This window comes from Rhamphochromis longiceps, linkage group LG22 (assembly GCF_057381845.1).
Source record: "Rhamphochromis longiceps isolate RC_006_pf linkage group LG22, R_longiceps_female_GT1.1, whole genome shotgun sequence".
NCBI classification, from domain to species: domain Eukaryota; kingdom Metazoa; phylum Chordata; class Actinopteri; order Cichliformes; family Cichlidae; genus Rhamphochromis; species Rhamphochromis longiceps.
The window spans coordinates 23,274,008-23,297,043 of NC_140577.1; the positions used below are offsets into that span (position 1 = coordinate 23,274,008).

The 23,036-nt window shown below is 39.9% G+C and overlaps 1 protein-coding gene across 5 annotated transcripts in view; it reads left to right on the forward strand.

Annotated features, from left to right (window-relative positions):
• col16a1 (collagen, type XVI, alpha 1) overlaps nt 1-23,036 on the forward strand; it is a 106,864-nt gene that overhangs the window by 22,196 nt on the left and 61,632 nt on the right. For all 5 annotated transcript variants that reach the window (XM_085395684.1, XM_085395687.1, XM_085395689.1 and 2 more), the window contains exons 3-8: nt 2,661-2,729; nt 2,813-2,930; nt 10,193-10,316; nt 11,040-11,321; nt 14,665-14,745; nt 16,060-16,128. In XM_085395684.1, coding sequence (XP_085251810.1) covers nt 2,661-2,729; nt 2,813-2,930; nt 10,193-10,316; nt 11,040-11,321; nt 14,665-14,745; nt 16,060-16,128 — 743 coding nt within the window. The remainder of the gene's footprint in view (nt 1-2,660; nt 2,730-2,812; nt 2,931-10,192; nt 10,317-11,039; nt 11,322-14,664; nt 14,746-16,059; nt 16,129-23,036) is intronic.

A 23,036-nucleotide genomic window follows, 5' to 3' on the forward strand; every position in this document is an offset into this window, starting at 1 on the left:
TGTAAATGTAACTAAATTAGTTAAAAGTCAGGAATTTGGGGCACTTTTTTTAGACTGCTTTTGCAGTATATTTTAACTTGTTCTTTCTATGAATTTGCAAAACCAAAAGTCAACCAAAATTTCCTTTTTATATTTTCCATTGTAGACTCCATAACCTAATGGTGCATAAAGCACCAAAAAAGATTGCAAAAAGAAAAAAGAACACATGAGATCCTGATTCGCCCAAGACTAATATGATCCGAAGACCTTGAGGTTGGTGGTTCGATCCCTGGCTGCTCCAGTATGCATGCCAAAGTATCCTTGGTGAAGTTCCTGAACCCCAAAGCTCCCCCCAATGCAGTCAACAGAGACTCTATGTTAAACAGAAGGCACTTAAAATGTAGAAAAAGTGCTTGTATGAATATATAAGTGAATGAGACGTTGTATAATGAGCTTTAAGTACCCAAGTAGAGTAGAAAATCACTATATAAGAACCGGCAATGTAAGATCACCAGTTTCTAGAGGTCCCCAAGTAATAGTTTGTGGTGTTAACAGGGCTTTAGAAAAGGCAGCTTCTTCAATCCTCTACTCAGTCTTCTCTTTAGGTGATAGAAACAAAGACCAGTGTCCTCCAGTTAAACTCTTCCTCAAAAGAAGCACCTAGTCTTTAGTTATATGCTCCTACATACCATTAAACCATTTACAATTAAATAACTGTTGCCATAATCTGTACAAATTCAACTGTCTTTTGTGAAAGTGAAGATTTATTGGAGATCCTAAATGGCCTTGTTCTAGAGTTATTACATTCACAACTTGACCTCTGATACCGGGATTTCAACTTGTCCAAGATGTTTTGCATTCTTAAAGGCAGGGTGAAAACAATACACTGTCAGCAAGCAGCTACCTATATGCCTGTTCTGTTTGTGCCACACAGCGGATGGCGCTGCATGAATCAGGTGCAATATTACATTTTCAACCCTCCCTTTCACAATTTCCACATTTAACAACTTCTTCGTGCAGAAACTCGCCACAACACATTGACTTGCTGCACCATTTAGTGTTATAAATTGATGGATATATTGGACCATAACACCTCTGCAGTTTCTGCCTTGCAGTTGCTAGAATCTGTTGACAGTAAAAGTTAATTTTTTGAAGGCACCCAGGATTTGATGCTCCATTACAGGGTCAGCAGACAACTCTGGTTGTTCTTTAGGTAAATTGTATTTTTAGAATTACATTGCTAGATAACTGAATCTTTTCTAAAGTTGTTGGCATGTGTGGTGCAGACCAAAGAAGATCCTCATGCCAATTGCGAAGCATGGTGGTGGAAATGTTATGGCTTGGGGTTGTTTTTCTGCCTCAGAGACAAGGCCTGGGCCCGGTATATTAATGACGAGGTGAATTTTGAACTGGATTGTTGAACTGGTTAACAAGCCAACGAACATGAACAAATCCGTCAAGTAATTGGTCATATGAAGGCTTATTGAACGGTCTAGTCAACGCCACATCTGAAGGCTGCTAAAATGTTATGGAGTGATTTGCAAGTAGCATATATGCAAAGAAAAGAAACTCTTCAAACGTCTTGCAGCTGAAAGAATATTTTCAGCAAGGTGTCAGAGACTGGTGTGCAATTATGCAAATTGCCGCAGAGTTATTTCTACTGAAGTGGGCAATGCTAGCTTTTAAAGCCGGGGGGGTAATTACATTTGTAGAGAGTCTTACTTCTGTTGATGTTTTTCCCTGAATAAGCGATTGAAAAAGCACATCATCTTCTGAAGTCATTCACCTTTATCTCTACACGCGCTTTTAAATAGGGACTTACAAGATGTCCAGTTATATCAAAAAGGCAACATTTTAATGGAATACAGTTATTTTGTCACATAAAAATAGTCTTTAAGTTTGTCAAATATGACCATCCTTCTGATTGACGGGGCAGAAACTAAAATCTCTCATCCTGAGTTTCGGCACACGTGAATGATTTCGAAAACCAATCAGCAAAAGAGGTAGTTTTGTATTAATTCAGGGCCTCGCATTCATATTATCTGCAGTCATAATAAAAGAAAAATCTCAAAACTGAGCCCAGCAGTATGTCTTGCTCCTTGGCCCCAAAGAGATCAATTAAGGGTGGATCATAGCGTTTCACAGGGCCCACGTCTACCTGTGCTTGCCCGGTTTCACCCCCACCCCCACCCACCTCCCTGTAGTTAGGCAGTCCGCTCTGACAGGCAACACTTTTCTCTGCAACCTCCCCTGACAGGGTGAGAACACATCCATCAAACGGAGGCAACCGCGACAGACAAGCTTGGTGCGAGACAACCTGTCAGGCTGGCTTGTGTTCCACTCGGCATAGCTTTGCCCTCATTTCATCTTCTTCTCTGTGTTTTACACTGTATTTTTTTTTCTTTTTTCGTTCGGACTCTCTTTCACCCCCACCAACTCCCATTCTCCTTCCACCAGATCAATATTTCTGTTACTCTCAAATGTATATGTTTGAAGCTGCTGACTCTCTTTTTTTTAAAACAAAACTTCTGTCCGTTTCACTCAGTAATAAGTGTCAGAGGTTATATTTGACACAGCTTCTGAACCAACTTCTTTACATGCTTGTCTTACAGTACGTGTCGAGGTTTTTCACTTATTAGATACCCCCCTTTTTAATTTCTTTTTTTCCCCTTGCATTTCAGATGTCCAGTGCCCGTCCTTACAAGTGGAGGACTGGAAGTTTCCCCAGAGCGCCAGGACCAACATCACCGGTTAATAGATGAGCTCCAAACACACCAGCTGCTATGTGACTTTTATTTGGTGTGGCTGCTCACGAATGCCTTACCCTTTGCAGGTTTTAATCTGGTGAGGCGATTTTCCCTGCTCAAGAGCAAAGATGTCAAGAAGATCCGTAACCCTCGAGGAGCTGTCATCCTCCGCTTGGGCAAGACTGCGCTCTTACGACCCAGCGAGTAAGTCCGCTGTACATCTGTTTCATCTGTTTCATCTGTTTCTCCGCGCATCTGCGGACAAACCCGTGCACGAGCACGCAGCGTGGAGCTTTAGATCGTTGAAGATGTTTTACTGGGAAAGAATTAGTGAAGTTCTGCAGGTTTTCCAGCTTTCTAGAGGCCTGTGTGGACGGGCTCTCTGTTTCCATGTCATATCTGAACAAAGAGGATGGCAGAGAAACTGAAAACCCTCGGCTCTTCGGCCTCTGAACTCTCACTCAACATGTCAGCGCAGTGCAGTGTGTTTAAAAAAAAAGGAAAAGGAGAAAAAAAAAAAGCAGAATCTTGGCGATCTGTATGTCGTGGGTCAAGCTGTGATTGCATTTCCAGAAATACCCATTCATTTCCCTCACCACCAACCCTGGCTTGTAAACTGGGCTGTAACAGCTTGTTGGTTTCCCACTTGCAACCGCATGTACTTATTATAACTAGCTTTCATAATGAAATGCATGACTTATTTGCCTGAACAGAAACTATAAGAGTGACGTCTTAATTAGAAGGTGGGCCACAGTTAGCTGGAAAGAGGGAAAAAAAAGACTTTAAAGGCCGTATTGGGCAGCTTGTTCTTAACTTGTTTCTACATGAAGAGACCCGCAGCCGTAAAATGCAGCAACTCATGGCTTCACTCCCTTCCGTGCTTTTTGCAGCTTGACATGGTGTAATTATGCCTTCTCGGGGTGTTCATGTTGTTATTACACAGCAGTCGGGTGTAGACTGTGTTTGGAATTGTGTGAAAATTGCTTATTAGAGTTCTGTGCTGGCTGTTTTTCCGGCTGGATGAGCTTCTCTCTGCCCACCAATAAAGCAGTATTTCACAACGTGCCAATTGGGTCAGCGCGCAGTATTTTATCACTCTGTCCAGCGCTGCGAGCCGTGAGCTCCGCTCACTTGAAAGGCCCGATAAATCTGTCTACAAAACACTCTTTTCGGTTGAGACGTTTTGTTCTAAAAGTGTCACATATATTGTTTGTCACAGACTTGGAGAGTAGTCGTACTTATGAAAAAGGGGCGAGAAAAACTGAAAAAACAACTGTCACTTCTTGGGAAATCAGCATCTTAGGAGCCAAAGAGGAAATACCAAGATGTTTTTGTTTTGCCTCTAACCATACAAAGAAAGGATGGGAACGCCATCTCTTCCCTGCTGCTCGTTTGGGATTTTGGGATTATTGAAATTTCGATGCCACCGAGAGCTCCGCTGTCAGTTTTATCAGTGAAGAACGCTACCTGGGCGACTTCTTTTTAACTGAGACAGAAAATAATCAATGTTAGCACATCAGCTTTGCCTTCTGGGTACCTTTCACTTTGCTTGAATTGCTCTATACATAGAACTCACTGTCATTTATGGGGTTCTCTAAATAATTAAACCAAATCTGAGACAGGCAAATCAAATAAGGGCTATTGTCTAATGGCTATGAATGCTAATTTTCTTCTTTGTTATTTGGTTGTATAATTTTTTTACTCATGACTTTAACTTGCATCCATTTCAATTTTTGAACAGGTTACCAATATTTGAATAGAAGAGTGCAGGTGCACAAGACTTTAAAGGATGTAGTTAAGGGTTAAGTCCAGAAGAACAATGCAGAAGAACAGTATCTGAAAGTCAAATTATAGGAGAACTGGACTGAAACTCAGTGGAAACAGGTTACGTGGAGTTTTAAACCATCGTCTATAGCAGCGGTCCCCAACCTTTTTTGTGCCACGGACCAGTTTATGTCCGACAATATTTTCACGGACTGGCCTTTAAGATGTCGTGGATAAATACAACAAAATAAAACCAGTACCGGTTTGGGGCTGTATTGTAGCCAGTTGTCGAACTATGAATGTAGAAAAGTACAGTCATATTTGATCTGTCATGCAATTCCATCTAGAAAGTGTCTCTTTGGCAACAGCTTCATTTTTCAGTATGGTGATGATCACTAACACACTGCCACTACTGTAAAACCTGGATAGAAAAAACACAGTGGAACACTATCAGTCATGGATTAATCTCCCCCGAGCTCAGACTTCAACATTATTTAAGCAGTGTGGGATCATGTTGACAGGGAATGGAACAAAAGGCAGCCACCATCCAAAGAAGAGCTTTAAATGTCCTTCAAGAAGCCTGGAGAACTATTCTGAAGCCTTCTTAAAGAAATTACGAGAAAGCTTAAAGAGAGTTCAGGCTGTGTCGAAGGATGAAGGTGGCCATACCAAATATCAACTTTCAAACTTGTTAGAATTGTTCAAACACTGTTTTCTTCCTCATGTGCTCTATTTCCATCTTACTGAAGAAGTAGTTTAATACACAACTGCACCTATTTACCATTTTCCTGGCAAAATATGAAGAAATGAGGTTCGTCTCAAGACTTTTCGCAGTACAGTATTTGTGTGTCCCTGCAAGCATATGTGTGTGTTGCTCTGCATAGATGTGGCATCTTGCGTTAGATTTGACCCCTTTTTTCATGCAAGGTCAGGCTGCATGGGGTGTTTGTAAAACTAAGTAACAAACAACGCACATCCAGCTCCGACTCGCTGTCACTCACACGGCTTTTTAATTCATTTCCTGTGAGGCCGACTCAAGTGAAGGACGTGTGTTCTGTAATTGGAAAGTGGTGTTTTGCTTTGTATCCCAGGCTAATCCAAGCTAATGCAAATGAGTGACAGTCAGACGAAGCTACTCGTCTCCCGCCTCTCTCAGCTGTCTGCTGACAGTGAAATGGGCACCGGTCACAACTGGTCACACGCATTTTAATTTCAGAGAAATATAATGTGGTTGCTTCGAGCGTGTTTCTGTTATGCAGCTCCAGTGTATAGAAGTCCTGTAATGTTATGGAATGAGGCCATGGTGGAAGCTATTTAAGTCAGAAATGAGATGCGTTTAACGAATTTGAGACTCACTATCACCCAGCAGGAGTGGTACAATTTGTAGTTTAATTTAAAAATTGATGCTGCTCTTATTAAAAAGAAAGTAGTTACAAATTTATAGTATTAAGATCAAGAGATTGAAGTGGTGGGGGCTCATGAAAAAGCAAAAGAGCAAAGATAAGTTGCAGCTGTATTTTTGAAGAAAAAAGGCAGATTCGGGATAACTCGGTAAGGAGAGACATATATACTCCTAGCTATTGTTGTCTGTAACACTCTTACTGTGTAGGATTTGATCTTTTTTCTCTTCTCTAAATCAAACTTTCTGCAACAGCTTAAATGTCATTTTTCTAGATGGGGGTGGGGCTCTGGAACATCATTTATTAGCAGTGCTGTCACCTGCCTCTGGGGATGTCAGTATCGGTCAGATTGGTTGTTCCACTGCTTAGGTCTGAACCAGAACATCTCAGAAACTACAGGATGGATTGCTGTAACCCTTGGACTGATATTTGTGGTCTTCAGAGAATATATTGTAATTGCTCCACTGATCACCTTGGTTTACCCTCTAGCTCTGCCAGCAGGAAGACGTATTTTTGCTTTTAGTGAAATGTCTGGCAGCTGTCAAATTGACTGACATATCATCTGATACAAATTTGTAGAGGCAGCCAAGGTGCCCAGAGGATCAATCCTAAAGATGTTGGTAATCCCCTGGCGTTTCAGCTAGCACAAGACACTGACATTTGTGGTTCTGAAAGAAAACTCTCCACTCACGGATAGATGAAATTGATGAAATTTAAATCATACATTGACTGTCCTCTCAAGAAGGATTGTGATAGAATTTATTTTTTTTATTTTTTTCCTATCAGCTTCAGCTGTAAAATCAGCATGCAAGCATTGTCATTGTGGAAATCCAAGCATGCTAATGTTAGCATTAAAGGAAAAAGTATATGTCCGCTATAGCTTGAAATTGTGCTTTTTCCCTTTTTTTGTGTATGTGTCAGGTTCTAGCTGTTTAAAATTCCTTACGTTTAGTTGTGTATAAAACCATCAGGGATAGAAGTCCTCTCCACTGAAAGCAATTGATTCCAGCACAGTTAGAACCCAATATAAGGGTGTCTGTATTCCTCTCCAGGTGATATTCTCATCTTAAACTAGAGATCTGCTATTTCAACATTAGATTTCTTCTTCCCATCTTCCCCTGTGCCTCTCTGGCTCACAGAGACTTTCTTCTGCCGCCTTCCTCTTTCTCTCTCTCTCTTTTCTGTTTTTTTAACAAGTAACTTTCTCTCAGAGTTAGAGTCTAGATCTGAATCTGCTGGGCCCCGCAGTGAGTGATTTATCTCCCCGTTGCATGTTTGTGTGTATATGTCTGACCCTGAACATAATAGGCCAAGTTGCAGTACTTCCAACTTAAAAGTCAATAGTTTCCGTACTATGAGTGCTTTTGTGCCCTGCAGCTCATGTCACTAATCGACAGCAAAACAACTGTGTTCTCAACATTGGATTTTCTGTCTCTCCTCTCCATTTCCCTGTCTGTTTCTATTTCTTGCGTGTGCTTTTTCCATTTCATTTCCACAAGTTGTGTGAACCCCAGAGTTTCCTATATATTATCTCTACCTATGTGCGGATTAGTTAAAGGCAAATTCTCATGCATTTTCATATTGTACCAAGTTTTCTACTCTCTCATCTTTCACTTGCTTTCTTTCATGTGTTTTTCTTTATCACCCTTTTCTTCCACTCATCTTCGCTTTGTTTTGACATCCTGTAGTTGGCTGTTTTCCCTTGGATCTTTCCTCAGTTATAAATCACTGTCACCCCACTTCTAGGAAGGGGAAACCAGCTGCTCCTTCATCTCTCAATACATCTGCACACTTCCAAGCAGTGAATGCGTGTGTGTGCGTATGTGTATTATATTTATGTGCTTAGGTGCCCTTGACCAGCAACTGAGAGATGAGGCTTGCCGGACTGTATCTGCTATGAAAATTAATGCCAAAGGGTAACACACGGGCTTTGCATTGTACTGCAGTCACAAAACGTATAGTGCAAAAAAAAAAGAAAGAAAAAAATAGAAACGTAATGGGAACATGCATGGAAAAGAACAGGACTCACGCAGAAGTGTGTAAATACACAAACACACACAGGATTACTTTGTTACTCTGTGCTCATGAGGATGTGAAGGAAAGATATATGAGCCCAAAGATTTGTCCCTATGAGTAAAAGCCCAATTAAATGAGATGGCAACTCTCTGGTTACTCACTGTCTTCATGTGAAGACGTGGTTTGCAAATAACACACAATAACCATCAGTAGGTTGGTACATATATTCGTAACCCATAAATACACATAGTATACACACCTATAAAGATTTCTACACATGCAAATTATTTAGTGGTGCTGCAGTACAGTAACTACATTCCCTTTTCTGCTCTCCAAGCTAATTCCTTACTGGACTGGCCAATGATTTTAGGTCATTGGTCATACATATTCATATACAGAATATATTTACAGAGATCTGCTAAGACTTATTAGACCACTATCTCTTTTTGGGGCTGTCACATAGAGACTTTGAAAGGCTCTATGTGACGCATCACGTCACATGTTAGATTTTCAGTTCACTCAGAGGCCACATAGTACATAAGATGTGTTGGCTTGAAAAGGTTAAGCAGCAGATTTTCCCCTGAGAAGGCAGGTTTTGCATCACACATGAAGCCATTATTAGCTTATTTGTTGGACTGTTGCAGTTTTAAATGACTCAAGTAGTTTTCATGAACAATCACCCCCAACTGGTAGATGGCTGCCCCTCGCTAAGTCTGGTTGTGCCGGAGTTTTCTTCCTGTTAATATAGAGTTTTTTCTTCCCACTGTTGCCAAGTACTTGCTCATAGGGGTCATCTGATTGTTGGGGGTTCCTTTCTATTATTGTATGGTCTTTACCTTACAATATAAAGCACCTTGCAGGTGACTGACTGGAATGCCTTCTGGACGACCACTAAGTGAGGCGAGACTTCTGTCCTATTCTGAGGCAGATGCAGGATGCTGGAGAGATTATGACTCTCGGCTGGGTTGGGAACCACTCGGGTGAGCTAGAAGATTTGGGATGTGGGAAGTCTGGGCTTCTCTGCTTAGGCTGTTGCCCATACGACCGGAACTCGGATAAATGGTAGAAAAGGTGTGGATGCTACCCAAATGCCAATTTAAAAAGATGAGTCTTCAGCTGCCTTTGAATGCATACACAGATAAGCTCACAGAAAATAAACTGGATGGGAGAGAATTCTAGAGAGTGGGGGCCACTACTGCAATGTCTCCATCACCTTTAGTTTTTATTATACATTTCAGGATGGACGATTAGCCCTGATCAGAAGACCTGAGAGTCTTGCTGGTGACATATGGTATTAAAATTTGCCAATATAGGTGGGTACTTTATGCAGAACCCAAAAGGTGAACAGCACAACTTTGAATTAATTTCTAAATATGATGCAGAGCAATTGCAGTAGGATGAAAATGTATTATAGTTCTCTGATGATGAAAACAAGAACAAACTAGAGCCTTAACATTCAAATCCAACCTTAACATCTGGTTCTCATCAACAGTCATTCCCGGGTCTCTAATAGATAACATAAACAGGACATAACAGGAGAGGGAACCCAGATTTCTAAGGACCTGGGGGACTAGGCAGGCAGAGATGCACACAACGATCTTTGTTTTATTCTCAGTCAGCTGGAGAAAATTACATAACATCCAGGCTTTTATGCAGTTCAAAAGCTTTAAAACACATTGAGGCTTAAAAGTGATATAAAGCAGAAAATCATCAGCATAGAAATGATAAGAACTGTTTGTGTCTCAAAATCTGATATAAAGGAAGTTGAGACATCCAAACCTTTACTGGCTAATGAGCACCAAAAGCACTGGATACAAATCTATTTCCCAAAACAATGGAATGACTTCATAACACCTTTTGTTAGCAATCACTGGGAGAACTTATGACTGTAGTTTTAGTTTTCTATTCATTCTTCATAGACTCGTAAACCGTGAATATTCCAGTTTTTCTTTTCCTGTTTTTTCTGCCTTTTTCATTTCTCCTCCGATAAAGAGAGTAATGCTCCAAAGAAGCATCAAAAACACATTATAACTTTAAACTTTATGTTTTTAGTTTGTAGCACAAGCCCTTTGTAGTTTAGCTATTTTCTTATTTTTAAAAAATACTTTTGTTGCTTGTTCTCAGTGAATTCTCTAAAGTGTGAGAGGCTAGCACTCTCCATGAGCTTTTAGTATAAAACTGGAGAAGTCCCTCTTTAATCATTCTCTGTGTGCAGCTTCACAGTTTGCAGCTCCTGTGAATAGAGGAGTGTCTTGGATCTGACCCCTCTGAACTTCTGTGCTCCAGCCAGGTGTTCCCCTATGGCCTGCCAGAGGAGTTCACTCTGGTCTTCACCCTGGCGTTAAAGAAGGCTGCCTTGAGAGACACCATCTACCTCTTTCAGATATCGGATGCGCAGGGATATCCACAGGTGCGGCTCCCTCATCATTTCCTCAGTTTTACACTTTCTCCCCCTCCCCCTCACTACTCTCTTTCCTTCTGTTCTCTCATTACTTGCTTCTCCCTTGATCTTTCACCTTTTTATCCCTCTCACTTTTTTGTCTTTTCATTCTCTCCGCCGCTCATCTCTCTCTTGCATAGTCATCCACTTTCCCTTTCGATTTCTTTTCTCTTGTGACATCTTTTCAATTTTCTCCCCCCTCTTTCATTCCATACGGCTTTTGTCCCCTCGTATTTTTCATCCGATACCCTCTCTTTTGCTCCCTGTCTCTTTGTCAGTCTTCTTTCGATCATCTCCGACTCTCCTCTTTCATTCACCTTCATTGTTATTCACTTGTGTTCCATGATGAAGCACTGGAGTCCCTCGGAGTCCCGATAATCACTAAGAGTTGGAGGCCAGATTTAAATACTTGGCGTGTATGATGGATGGAGGCCAAGTCGCCTCATTAGCAGTGATTGATTGGCTGTACTGCTTGTGTGTGTAATTAATATGTCTTTCCCCTTTGCTAGTCAATTGTACAGGTTTGTTAGGTGGTAATCACGTGTACGTACTGTATTAAAGTTTGTTGAAACCACTGCCAGTCAAACACTTTGAGATATACTTCTTTTTGTTTTACCTATTTGCATTATTTTGAGTTTAACTGGTACAATGCCACCTCATTTATCCTGTTCTTTGCCTCCAACTAAAACCCAGCTCTCCGTAGACGTCAGCGGCCCAGATCGCACCCTGTCCTTTCGAGCCAAAGGGGCAAACCCTTCAGCGGACCTGGTGGGTTGTGTTTTCACTGGAGAGGGAGTGGAAGCCTTGATGGATCTGCACTGGCACAAGTTGGCCCTCAGTGTCCAACACGGAGCTGCTTCCCTCCATGTGGATTGCAGCTCAATTGAGACCAAACCCCTGGAGCGCAGAGGAGCCCTTCCCTCTGATGGACACACTCTGCTGGGTATTCGGGCGTCAGATGCTGGGGCTGTGCAAGTATGAGATTAATAAAAAATATAATAATTTTATTTTTATAGTGTCAACAATAAACAACAATTTAAAAAAAATACAGAAAATCATAAACACACAGGATATAAAAAACTTACATGTATAGTTAACAGGAAAACCTCAGTAAAGACACTTCCTAGATAGTAGATACAGTTGGACCTAATCTGGCATTAGCAAATGGTGTGTGCGCCAGATGTGTCCCAAATGGTTGAAACATATCTAACATCTGGCCCCTATCAGATGGACTTTGGCAGAGTTAGACAATCTGAGTCAGCGTTATAAGTAAAGACTAAATGAGACCCATAAAATAGGGCCACATTTGGGCTAAACATTCAGTGCTCTTATGGTTTTACAGAGGGGAACCCTAAAAGCTGCTTTTGATTTACTTGGGATGCTCAGGAAGAAAGCTCCAATGCTGAGACACGAACAGCAAGGTCTCATTCACCCCGAGTAACAAAGTGAGTGGCTGGAAAAAACCAGGAGACTTCTACCAGAGGACTCTATAGGGATTAAAATATCAGCAACGTAACCGAGAGCCTGATTGTGGAAAGCCTTAGCCATATTTTAAAATCAGTCCTCAAACTCAGTTCATAAATATGCAGAAAATGGAGCGACGTGATCTGTTTTTTTTCTTCTGTGGCGTGACTTAGGTGCTCCCAATTTCAACAGTGAGGCTTCTTTCACAAAGCTGGGTGCAAAACAAATGGAGAGCGGTGCAATCTGCCGCCAGCACATTGATTAAAATAAAGTGGTCGACAGAACTCGAAGCCAGATTAAAACACACCAGTTACCAGAGTTTGCAGTTGTCCTTTTGAGCCTCCTGAGCATGTTTCAGTGTTGTGAATTAAGCAAGATTGGAACATTTTTTTTCCACCCAAAAAATTAAGTCTTGTTTTTTATAGACGGTATCAATCACAAGTTAAATTTCGTTTTTTTTAACTCCTCTAAAACATTCAATACAACTGCAAGCAAAGCCCAAGGTTTGCCAAGGGTAGACTTTTTTTAGCTAGTGCTTGGCCATTCCATGCTTTTAAAAATGGTCTACTGGGAAAATAGAGGGACATTAGGCAAAGAAATATCACACGCTTGACTTCACGGTCTTGACTGTTGAGGAGCTTTTGATTAAGATTAAGGTTTGCAACGTAAATTAGGGCTGAACGATTATGGAAAATAATCTAATTGCGATTTTTTGCCCCAATATTGCGATTGCGATGCGATATGCGATTATTTTTTAAGGTCTTTGTCTTCTGTATTATTAAACAAAGACAAGCAATACATCATATAGTATGGCCAATACTATATTACATTAATTTTAAACTGTTCTTTCCTGGAAGACAGACCTCTGTTATGATGACATGAGGTGATGCATGAATTGATGACTGACATTTTTATTTAACTTCTTCAATCACAACAGTATATTTGAACATACACAATAGTTTATTTTTAGCTTACAAACATCTGAGCATAAAGTGCTGACAAGGAACCCTGGTGTAAACATTAAAATGAAAGTCAGTACAACGTGCAGATTGCAGAAATATACATAAAAAAAATCAGTGGCTTTACCACACTCAGTTTTTCGACATCTGTGAACTACTAGACAGTCATTCAATTAAAAAATAATATTAAATAAATAAAACTAATAAATAAAAAATACACACATCTTACTGATCTCTGCAGTCAGTAACATTACACATAAAGTGCAAACATAATAGCAATTGTATAAACACACACACAAACACGCCTTTAAAATTTAAAGGCGTGAAATTGGACGGTCTAGCCTTCTGATTAGCGTCACCGCTGTCTCGGTGGAGTTTAATAAACTCGGCCGTCTGCTTCTTGCTATCTAAAATATAACCAGACACTGGTGTAAATTCTCGACTGTCTCATACTTCTGTTTAATAAGTTTTCTGTTTGACGTTTAGTCAGCTGTGTGAAAACCAAGGAGGAACCCACCCGGGGGATTAATAAAGTTTTATTTTATCTAATCTAATAACTTTAATCTCAGCCAAACCGATTTACTCACGAACAAACAAAACACTGAAAAAAACCCAACAATAACATTTTTAGGTTGTCTAAGTGACTTATATATTACGTTTAACCCGAGCAGCGAAACTCCGCGGTGATCTGAAAATGATGTGCCGGGAGTTGTGCCGCTCTCGGCCGCATCAGTAACCCTCGAGGTCCCGGCTAGCTGTCGAGCTGGTGGGTAGCAGACGCCTCTGAAAACGTCGAAGCACTTTTGCAAATATGGGATATCTTGATAAACCGAGCAGATATTTGATGTTTACACAACTACTTTCTCGCCTGAAAATATGTTAAAAGTTTATTTTGTGACCCAGAAAGATTAGTATGAGTAATTTTAAAACTTAGTAGCGGCCGCCATTGCTGGAAACTGGAGTTTGGCTGGGCCGCGCTATGAATTCTGGGATATGGTAGTAATTTGGACAGCCTTCGGCACGTCGCTGTGACGTAATCGGTCTACAAATGCGGCCTCAGGAGGATGCAGCCCTTGAATTTGGACATGTCCAGAGTATAATCGCAGCCTTTGCGGTTAGAAAATTGCACTTGATCATGTCGCGATATTATCGCAAATGCGATATATCGTTCAGCCCTAACGTAAATGTCATCTCAAGTTACTATTTGAGCATATGGTGACCTTTAGTCTCTCTCTGTATGAGGAACAAACTGTTTCAGAGGTGTTATGAATGAGCCAGGTTGAGGTTAGTGCCACAGATGAGGGCATCCTAGAGCACAGTTGAGTAATATAACACAGTAGACCCCTGACATTTAGAATTTCACCACTTTATCGAAGCATTTATCCAGGAAAAAAGACATTCCCTACCATCCTCCCATAAATGCCTTTCAACTGAAATCATAGATATTTAAGCTTATATGTATGTGTATATGCGTCTGTTCTACACCCATAAGGTTTTCATTCCTTTAAGACAATCTCAATGAGTCCTGATTTAAAAACATAAGCGAATATATGTAGTGAATTGAGACTATTAGTGCTAAACAGATCCAGTAATCCGGACAATTAATTTAATGATCGGTTAACCGGCCTAGCTGGGAAAACAGCTAGGCCACTTTTGTCAGTTCAGGGGGGAACACACGCACACTCTCACACAACCGCAGACATTCACAGGAAGCATCTGATGAAGTGATTTTCCATTGCTTTACATTAATGAGAAATTAATTGACTCTCAGCCATGTTTACTGCCTCATTTACACTTGATGTTCTTAATAAAATAAACAAAGCAAAGTACCCTTAGACACCGCCATATCCAGCACTGTATTTACTATCCTCTCTCTGTCTGTCTGTTTTTTGCAGATGGATATTCAGCAGGCAATGCTGTATTGTGACCCCTCACTTGCCATGCACGAGGCCTGCTGTGAAATACCTGGGGCACGGGTGAGAGTGGAAACCCTTACTGTCTTTACCAGCAACTATAACTTTGTCTGGAGCAGAGGCTAATAGCAAAGAGTTTAAATGAAAACTTTAGCTTTTTGGGAAAATCGTTGCTTTCTTTCTGCGTCTACGTGCACTTTACTGCATGCCCTACTTTAGCATAAAAAAAAGCTGCTTAGCGCACAAAAGAGCTAGCTTAACGCTGTTGGAACACAAAAGAAATCTACTTACTGACATCTCCAAACACTATCAAATTAGACCAGTGTTGGGGCACAAAAACTTTAAAGCAATCACCACAGAAATGGAGGCTGCAAGCCTGACTGTTCATCACTGCTTTTGTTACCTGTTGAAGATGAGGATCTGGCTGCTGGGCTGGTGTTAGCATACACTCAGCTTCAACAGAATTCTGGCTTCTTGGCTAGCTTTGAGTTGTGTTAGCAGTAATGCTGTTATTTCTGTTTGAAGATCTTTGGCTTGTTTAAACCCGAAGTTCATTAAAAATTCAAATAAAGTAAAAAAGAGTTGTTTTGTAAACCTGACTGAATGTAAATTTGGGGCAGACTCTTACTTTTGTTGAACCAAAGCTGAGCTGAACTGAGCCCCGGTGACTGTAACTCAGCGCTTGTCGCAGCTCCATGACAGTAAAAGTAATCTGTTGGATGGCTTTTACTGTTAAACAGCTGCAAGAAAAGCTGAGTCTGCATTATCCAAATTAAATACCATAAAAAAAAGTCTCTGCAATTTCTCTTGAGACTTTATGGGTTTTTTTGTTAATCAGCAATGCTTTGTCTTTATAATGCTCTATTCTGTTTTTCCCCCTCCACTTATTTTTGATGGTCAGAAAGGAAGAAAAAAACTTGGCTGCAGATCATGGTATGCAGGAAGCCCATATTTTTATAGGAATCCATCAGCTGTTTGACTAAGATTATTGTCTTAATTCTGCTCCAGAAACTTTGTTTGAATCTATAATATGTTAATCGACAAGAATTTAATTTGGTTATTTGCACATAAAATGTGATTTGCCAATATTATTAGCTTAAGGCGTGACTAAAAGCCATTTTCGAACATTCACGTTCCTTGTCGCACCTTCCAGAAGCCATTTTCTATTCTGTTTCATTGTTTTTATAGTTCGTTGTCTTTCTCTTGCCTGTCTACCTCTTTTCTTCTGTGTTTTTGAGCGGTTATTGTTTGCAAACTTCAGACAAGCACCTTATCAAATAGAAAACAGATGCATTGGACTGAAAACCAAATTTTACATCCTACCCAAAGCAGAAATTTGACCTTAGTGATCTAAATCTTGTCTTTGCTCTCTTGCAGTGCCCTCCTGATGCTCCCAAGAGCCGCCGTGCTGCTGAAAACGACCTGTTGGACAACACATTTAACCAGGTAAGACTACCGATGCACAACACATGTACAAACACAAAGCGAGAAATTTCTAGTTGCTTAGAGATAAAAATAATAATAATAATAATTACACAATAATCACAGAACAGCAGCACACACTTGGCAATTATAAACCATGTGGACACCACTACTAAAGATCAATAGGACGTCAGTGGTATTTCAACTGATGTAAGCATAGCAAGTTACTGATAATACTTCAAAATGTTGTACTACTTGTACAAATGTATTTAATTTATTAAATCAACATTAGTTTAAAATGAGTTTTAGTGGATTCACTCCTACACTGTCTGTCAAGGAGAATTCTCAGACTGTCACTGCCTCCATTTGTAATCACCACATCTACAAAAGACATCACAAAACCATAAAGTGAATAAAACATATGAAAAAAGTATGAAAGGAGCATACTTTGTTCAGATTTTGATTTTTTTTTTTTTTTACTTAATGTATGTTAATGTGAGTCTGTCTTCCTCTTGTTCTCTCTCTTGAGATCTGGTGTACATAATCGTGACATCAAAGTTATATTGGCAAGAAAAAGTCAGTTAGTGACACTTTAGAAGAGTCTAATAATCACCACTGTCAAACTCACACATCTCCAGTATGTGTCACTACGGAGCCCCGCAGGGGACATTGGAGAAAAAAAAATAAAGCTGAAGTCTTGCGAGATCTCGCGAATGTTTTTTCTTCTCAGCTCGAAGCCGACCGGGAGGTCGAGGCACGATGTGCTGGGAGTGCGATGATAAACCGAGCAGAGTTACTTTTGCGTGAGTCCTTATCCGATGTATTTATAGAGGACATGCAGAAATGTTCTTTCCCATGGTTTTTTAAATACTATTTACCAGTCAACTATAAATCAATGACTTTTCAATAGTGGACAAATGGGATGCACCATTGGGAGAGGGGTGAAATGGAATAGTCCAAACGATAATAGCTTTATTTTTTTTAGATCAACTGTAACTTTATGACTTTTCAACCTTTTTGTTGCCACCTACTCTACACTTACTACTCTATACTATATTTTCTAACGTTAGTTCAAGATTTATTTAACTTTAACCCAACCATACCCATATGGAAAAGAAATAGTAAAAACTTATATGTGATTACTCATGAAAGTGGCCACTTTCTCATTACTTTCATACATTGTTTTAGTAAGTATCAAAAACATACAAGTTTCATTTTATAATTTTTCAAGGGATCTTATATCTGTTTTCACTCTTGTATGCTTTTCATACAAGTTTCACACAAGACAGATACAAACTTTATAAGATTTATATATATCTTTTCCATATGGGTAATGATGATTTAGATGAACAGCCAGCATTGATTTAATATCGTCTTACTGTCCAGAAAATATTGTAATCACCTCTCAGAAGAAGAAAAAGCCAAAAAAAAAAACCCCAGAGTCAACAAGATATTCCTGCTTGAAGTCCACTTGAACGTATCTCATAGAAAAGGAATATCCCTCCTCTTATTCTCCTACCTATGTAAGTTATTTGTCGAGCATCAGTTTAAATGACCCACCAAAGAAAACATGTTTGGCTACTGAAGAACTATGGCAGAGTAAATGGAGGAAAGCATCTTTTTTTACCCTCCAGGTGGACATTAGGATAATGAATCGATGTCATGCGGAAACTACGAGGAGACACACATGCACCAATTACCGTACACAGCAGATTCGCTTCTTATGCCCAAGTATTTCTAATACCAATGACAAACACTTTACTCTAGGAACAAAATGAAGGGGGGGGGGGGGGGGGGGGGAAACAAACCCTTGTCTCTTGGATCGTGAATTATCTCCCCCCCGCCTCTCATCAGGCATAGAAATAACACAGACAAACACAGACATACACTTGGCCACAACTTTGTTCTTCAGGCAGTTTGAGCTGTCTGAGATGCTCCTGCTGGCAAGCAAACGCCGGCCAGCAGGACTTGTACCAAATGGCTTTGTTGTTCTCCGTTGAAGCTCCACCATGGACAACATGTTTTCTGCTCTGCAGTAGTCTTTATCATTTTGTCATTTTCTGTGACTTCTGTTCAGTAAAGTCTGCTGGTAGCAATTGTTCAAAGTGTCTGTGAGCAGGGTCCAACGCATGACAAATAGAGCCTTATGCAGCACATGGGAGACATTTTTTCCACAAATTGTCACAATACTTTTCAAAATTTATTTTTTGTTCTTGCTTTAATATCGCTTGGTATGTGGAAGTTCTTCCAGTAATATACAGGCAATTTATTTTTGTTTTCACAGCTGCCTGTTTTATTATTCATATTAATGGGACATGTATCTAATTATCTCTTCATTAGGGCCTGGTGTTTGTCCTGTGGGGTGCTAACTTAAAACTCTGGCAGATTCTAAGACAGTAATCAGTCCCATAGATGGTTTCCTCACCTTTCACTCTTTCTCGCCTTTTCTGCTATTATAAGTTCTAGTAGACTGACTGCTTTTAGGTAACAAGACATTTAGTCTTATTATGATTAATGTTTTTATCTCTACTGTACCCGTTCTCTCTCTCTCTCTTTTTGTTTTTTAAAATAGCATAGCGCTCAAAGACTGGTAATTCTAATTTCATCTGTGTATCACTTTTGTACACCCTAAATAAACTGTGAAATCCAAGATTCCAGTGTGTGAGCCAGATGTTATTGATGCATACCAGAGCAACCATTAATCTTGGATTAACAGAGAGACACCAAGTTAACCATGTCATATGTGAAGAGACTCGAAAAACAACTTCTCTAGACGTGGATTCCTTTCTTTTTCATCTACAAATAGCCTTCTACTACTTCTAAACATGAAAGTTGTTTTAGAGTGGCTGGAGTAAAAGTTGTACACCGTGGCTCTAGAGCAGGGCTGCCCAATCCCGGTCCTCGAGAGCTACTATCCTGCAGCTTTTAGATGCATCCCTACTCCAACACAGCTGAATCAAATGAATGGCTTGTTATCAGGCCTTTGCCAAACACGATGGCATGCTGAAGAGGTAATCAAACCATTTGATTCAGCTGTGTTGGAGTAGGGATGCATCTAAAAGCTGCAGGACGGTAGCTCTCGAGGACCGGGATTGGGCACCCCTGCTCTAGAGGGACCTGCGAAGTTATGTCACTTAGCACTTAGCATGGTTCAACACTTGGTGACAAAACCCGTTGATGGACGAATTGCTTTCTGTGTAGCTTTTGGGCTATTTTTTGTTGTGTTTATGTGCTTTTTAAGGATAAAGACTGAACCTGAAGATTTCAGGTAACAGAGGCATAATATGAATATAAAGCTATTGAAAGAAACTCAGCTTAGGTCATCAAAGTGAGCATTTTTTATGATCATTATGTTTTTTAAGCAAAACTTAAATTAAAAAAAAATTGTAAAATATTCTGTTCCTTCCCTACCTCACATCTGATTTATGCATACACCTGCTTTAGCTCAGCTTGTTCCAACTCTTCATGCATGTGGAAAGAAATATTCAACACAAAACTCATCCAAGAACTGTTCAAATCTATATACTGGAATGCCTCTTTCATTATGTATTAAAAAATAATATAGCTCTTAAGATTAGTTAAATACAGCGTGAAATAAACAACAACAGTATTGCACATGTCATTGTTTATTTAACAAAAACTAAGCCAAAATGCAGACGCAGCGCATGAAAAACTAAGTACACCCCTGATTCTGTACCTTCTAGAACCACATTTAGCAGTATGGTATAGTATAGTATATTGAACTAATCAGCTTTTTGTATAACTTAACACAATGCTGTGGAATTTAGGCCCACTCTTCTTTACAATCTTGATTTCGTTCATCAACATTTGTAGGCATTTTTTATGTACAGCTCTCTTAACATCTCACCACAACATTTCAATCAGGTTGAAGTCTAGACTTTGACTGGACCATTGCAACACCTTGATTCTTTTCTTTTTCAACCATTCTGTTCTAATTTCAGCACAGCTTTAGCTGACTCACTGACTGTAAGGTGTCTAGAGCCAAAATCGTCACGCCTCCATCACCATGCTTGACAGTTGGTAAGAGGTGTTAGTACTGACGTTTGACTTTCACCAAACAAAAGTACTTTGCATTATGGCCAAACATGTCCACTTTGTTCTCATCTATCCAAAGGACAATAATCCAAAGGTCTTGTGGTTGTTTTAGATGCAACTTTGCAACCTAAGCCATGTTGATACGCTCCTGTAAGAGAGATGCTTTCTCCTTGCAACCCTTCCAAGCAAGCCATACTTGTTAAGTCTTTTTCGAACTTTAACATTACGCATGCTAACTGAGGCCTGTGGACTGTAGCTCTTTGGATTTTGGAGCTTCGTTGAGCAATGCCTGACTTTGGGGTGAAGTTAGTGTGATGATCACTCCTTGGAATATGGGAATTTCTTTCACTTGGGAATGCTCTCTCACTTTAGAATCATGGATGTCAAATTGCTTGGAAGTTTGCTTATAACCCTTTAAAGACTGGCGCCCAGCAATTGTTGCTTCTATAACATTATTGTAGATTATTGTTTATTTTCATAAAATAATAATGACATGGTGTAATATGTCATTTGGTTTTGTATTTACCCACCTTTCAGATCTTGTAATCACTAGAGATGGACCGATCCGATATTACGTATCGGTATCGGTCCGATACTGACCTAAATTACTGGATCGGATATCGGAGAAAAATAAAAAATGTAATCCGATCCATTAAATATCACGAAAGCACCTCACAAAACTTGCAACGCGCCTTAACTCGCCTCAGAACGTTAGCACGTCGGAGCAGTATGCATCACGTGATAGAGCGGCTGTGGCATGCGGGACCTGTCGGTGGTCTGGATAGCATGTGGAGCTTCGCTAGCAACCCGGCATTTCATCTCCGACAAAGTTATCCCCGAGAGAAGTAAAGCAAGTGTGTAAGTCCATCTCTGAATGTTTGTCAAGCATTCCTGCGTTAAGCTTAACAAGCGATATATGGAGCGACTGCCTCCTCTTGCTGCTACTTCAATCATGAAACTGCTTAACGATCAGCTGATCGGCTTTTCTGTCGCGAGTCCGTCTCTCTAGTTTGCTTTTGGCCCACTTTGCACCAGAAAGAGGAAACCAGTGGATAAACAACAGCAGCACGTTTAAGCTTGATAAGCTGTTGTTAGAATTTATTTAATATTACTTTCTACACCAGGATCTTTTTCTACGCAGCTGACGGCTGTAACTGTGCAGGGGCAGATCTAGCAAAGTTTAGCCAGGGGGGCCGATAGGGCATGAACAGGGAAAAGGGGCACAAAGACACACTTTTCTTTATTCTCATTTAAAATGTCTAGCTTTTAATAAATAATTATCCGAATCTTACACCCAAAGTTTTAATTTGATGTAAAAGGAATAGAAGTCCATTACTGTATATAGTAACTGTTGAGTCTACGGTAATAAATATACCCTAGTAAGCTATAGTAGTTTTTCCTTTGGGAAGGTACCATCTGTGCAGTCTGCAATTTTTTTGAAGAAAGATGTTGAATCTATTTAATATTTCTTGAAAAATAATTGATTTCTGTGCATTTTTTTTCACACTGCATCAAATTAAGGTTGATTACGTCGATTAAGCATCATGAGGTGGAGCGTGAGGGGTGGTTCCCTATTTTTTATTTATTTATTTTTGTTGTTGCTGGGAGTTGGAACCCTATTAGTTAGGTTGCTTAATATTTACGCTAAGTACTCTTTAAAATACCAGAATAGGGAGGATGGTGTAGGTTTAAGTTTATTAGATTGATCAGTATTGCTGAACTATGAAACATTTTTTTTTGCATACAGGTATAACAGAATAGCTTTAGTGTAGTTGTTGTTTTAAACTTGAGTATGAACTTATACAAAATTCAGCAAGATATTTAAAAAAAACAGTTTTGTTGATTAAAAAACACTATATCGGATTCATATCGGTATCGGCAGATATCCAAATTTATGATATCGGTATCGGTATCGGACATAAAAAAGTGGTATCGTGCCATCTCTAGTAATCACCAGTTCATTTTTTCCTTTATTATATCCTGATTTTGTCCTTTATCATATCCTGAAATCTCAGTTGCATAACCTCCCCTTACCCTGGTGATATGCTAGACAGGCTGCCAGGCTGTCGGGGCTAAGAAAGAGCGACCATTCACACTCACATTCACACCTACGCCAAATGTAAAATCACCACTTAACCTTCAGTATAATGCATATCTTTGGACTGTGAAAGGAAGCCAGAGTGCCTGGAGTGAACCCACACAGGCATGTGGTCACAGCAGGTACTGCCTTTCTGAAGTATAACAAATCTCACCCTCAGTGTTTCTTATCTTTGACCACTGGAAACCTCTTTTTCTTGCTTTCAACCCAGCACCCCCAAAAGGTCGTCTAGTCCTCAATAGACTCAATAGTCCTTTGTGTTTCGTTTCCCCATCGTGTATCTCTTGGACTTTTTATGATGAGGTCTAACACCAGCCATAAAAACGACTTCTCCCCTCTTCCCTTTACTGACATGCTTTCTTATTGTTCACTTCCCAACTTTCCATCTTGGAACAGGTTGTTTCCGCTCAGCGTTCTGTGCTTCCTCTATCCCTCTTGTTGTTGGCTGTTTTTACTTATTTATTTATTTTGTCTGATTTTTTTTTTTTTATACTGTGCACAGCAGGGTCCATCTCTTTACTTACCCCAGGGCTCCAGAGTTACAGCGTTTGGTTTCTCTCTCACTTTACTCATCTTCTTTCATCTCTTTTTCTTTTTCATGAAAACCAAAAATAAAGAATAAAGGATAATGACCCATGTGTGCAACCATGATGGCCCTTATTTCATCCTCCTTTGTTCTTCTTCTGATGCAACGAATTGTAATGGTAACATAAATTTATGGGGATGCGCCGGACAAGCAATAGGAAAACAGAAGCTTCTCTATGCCACTCCTAAAAAG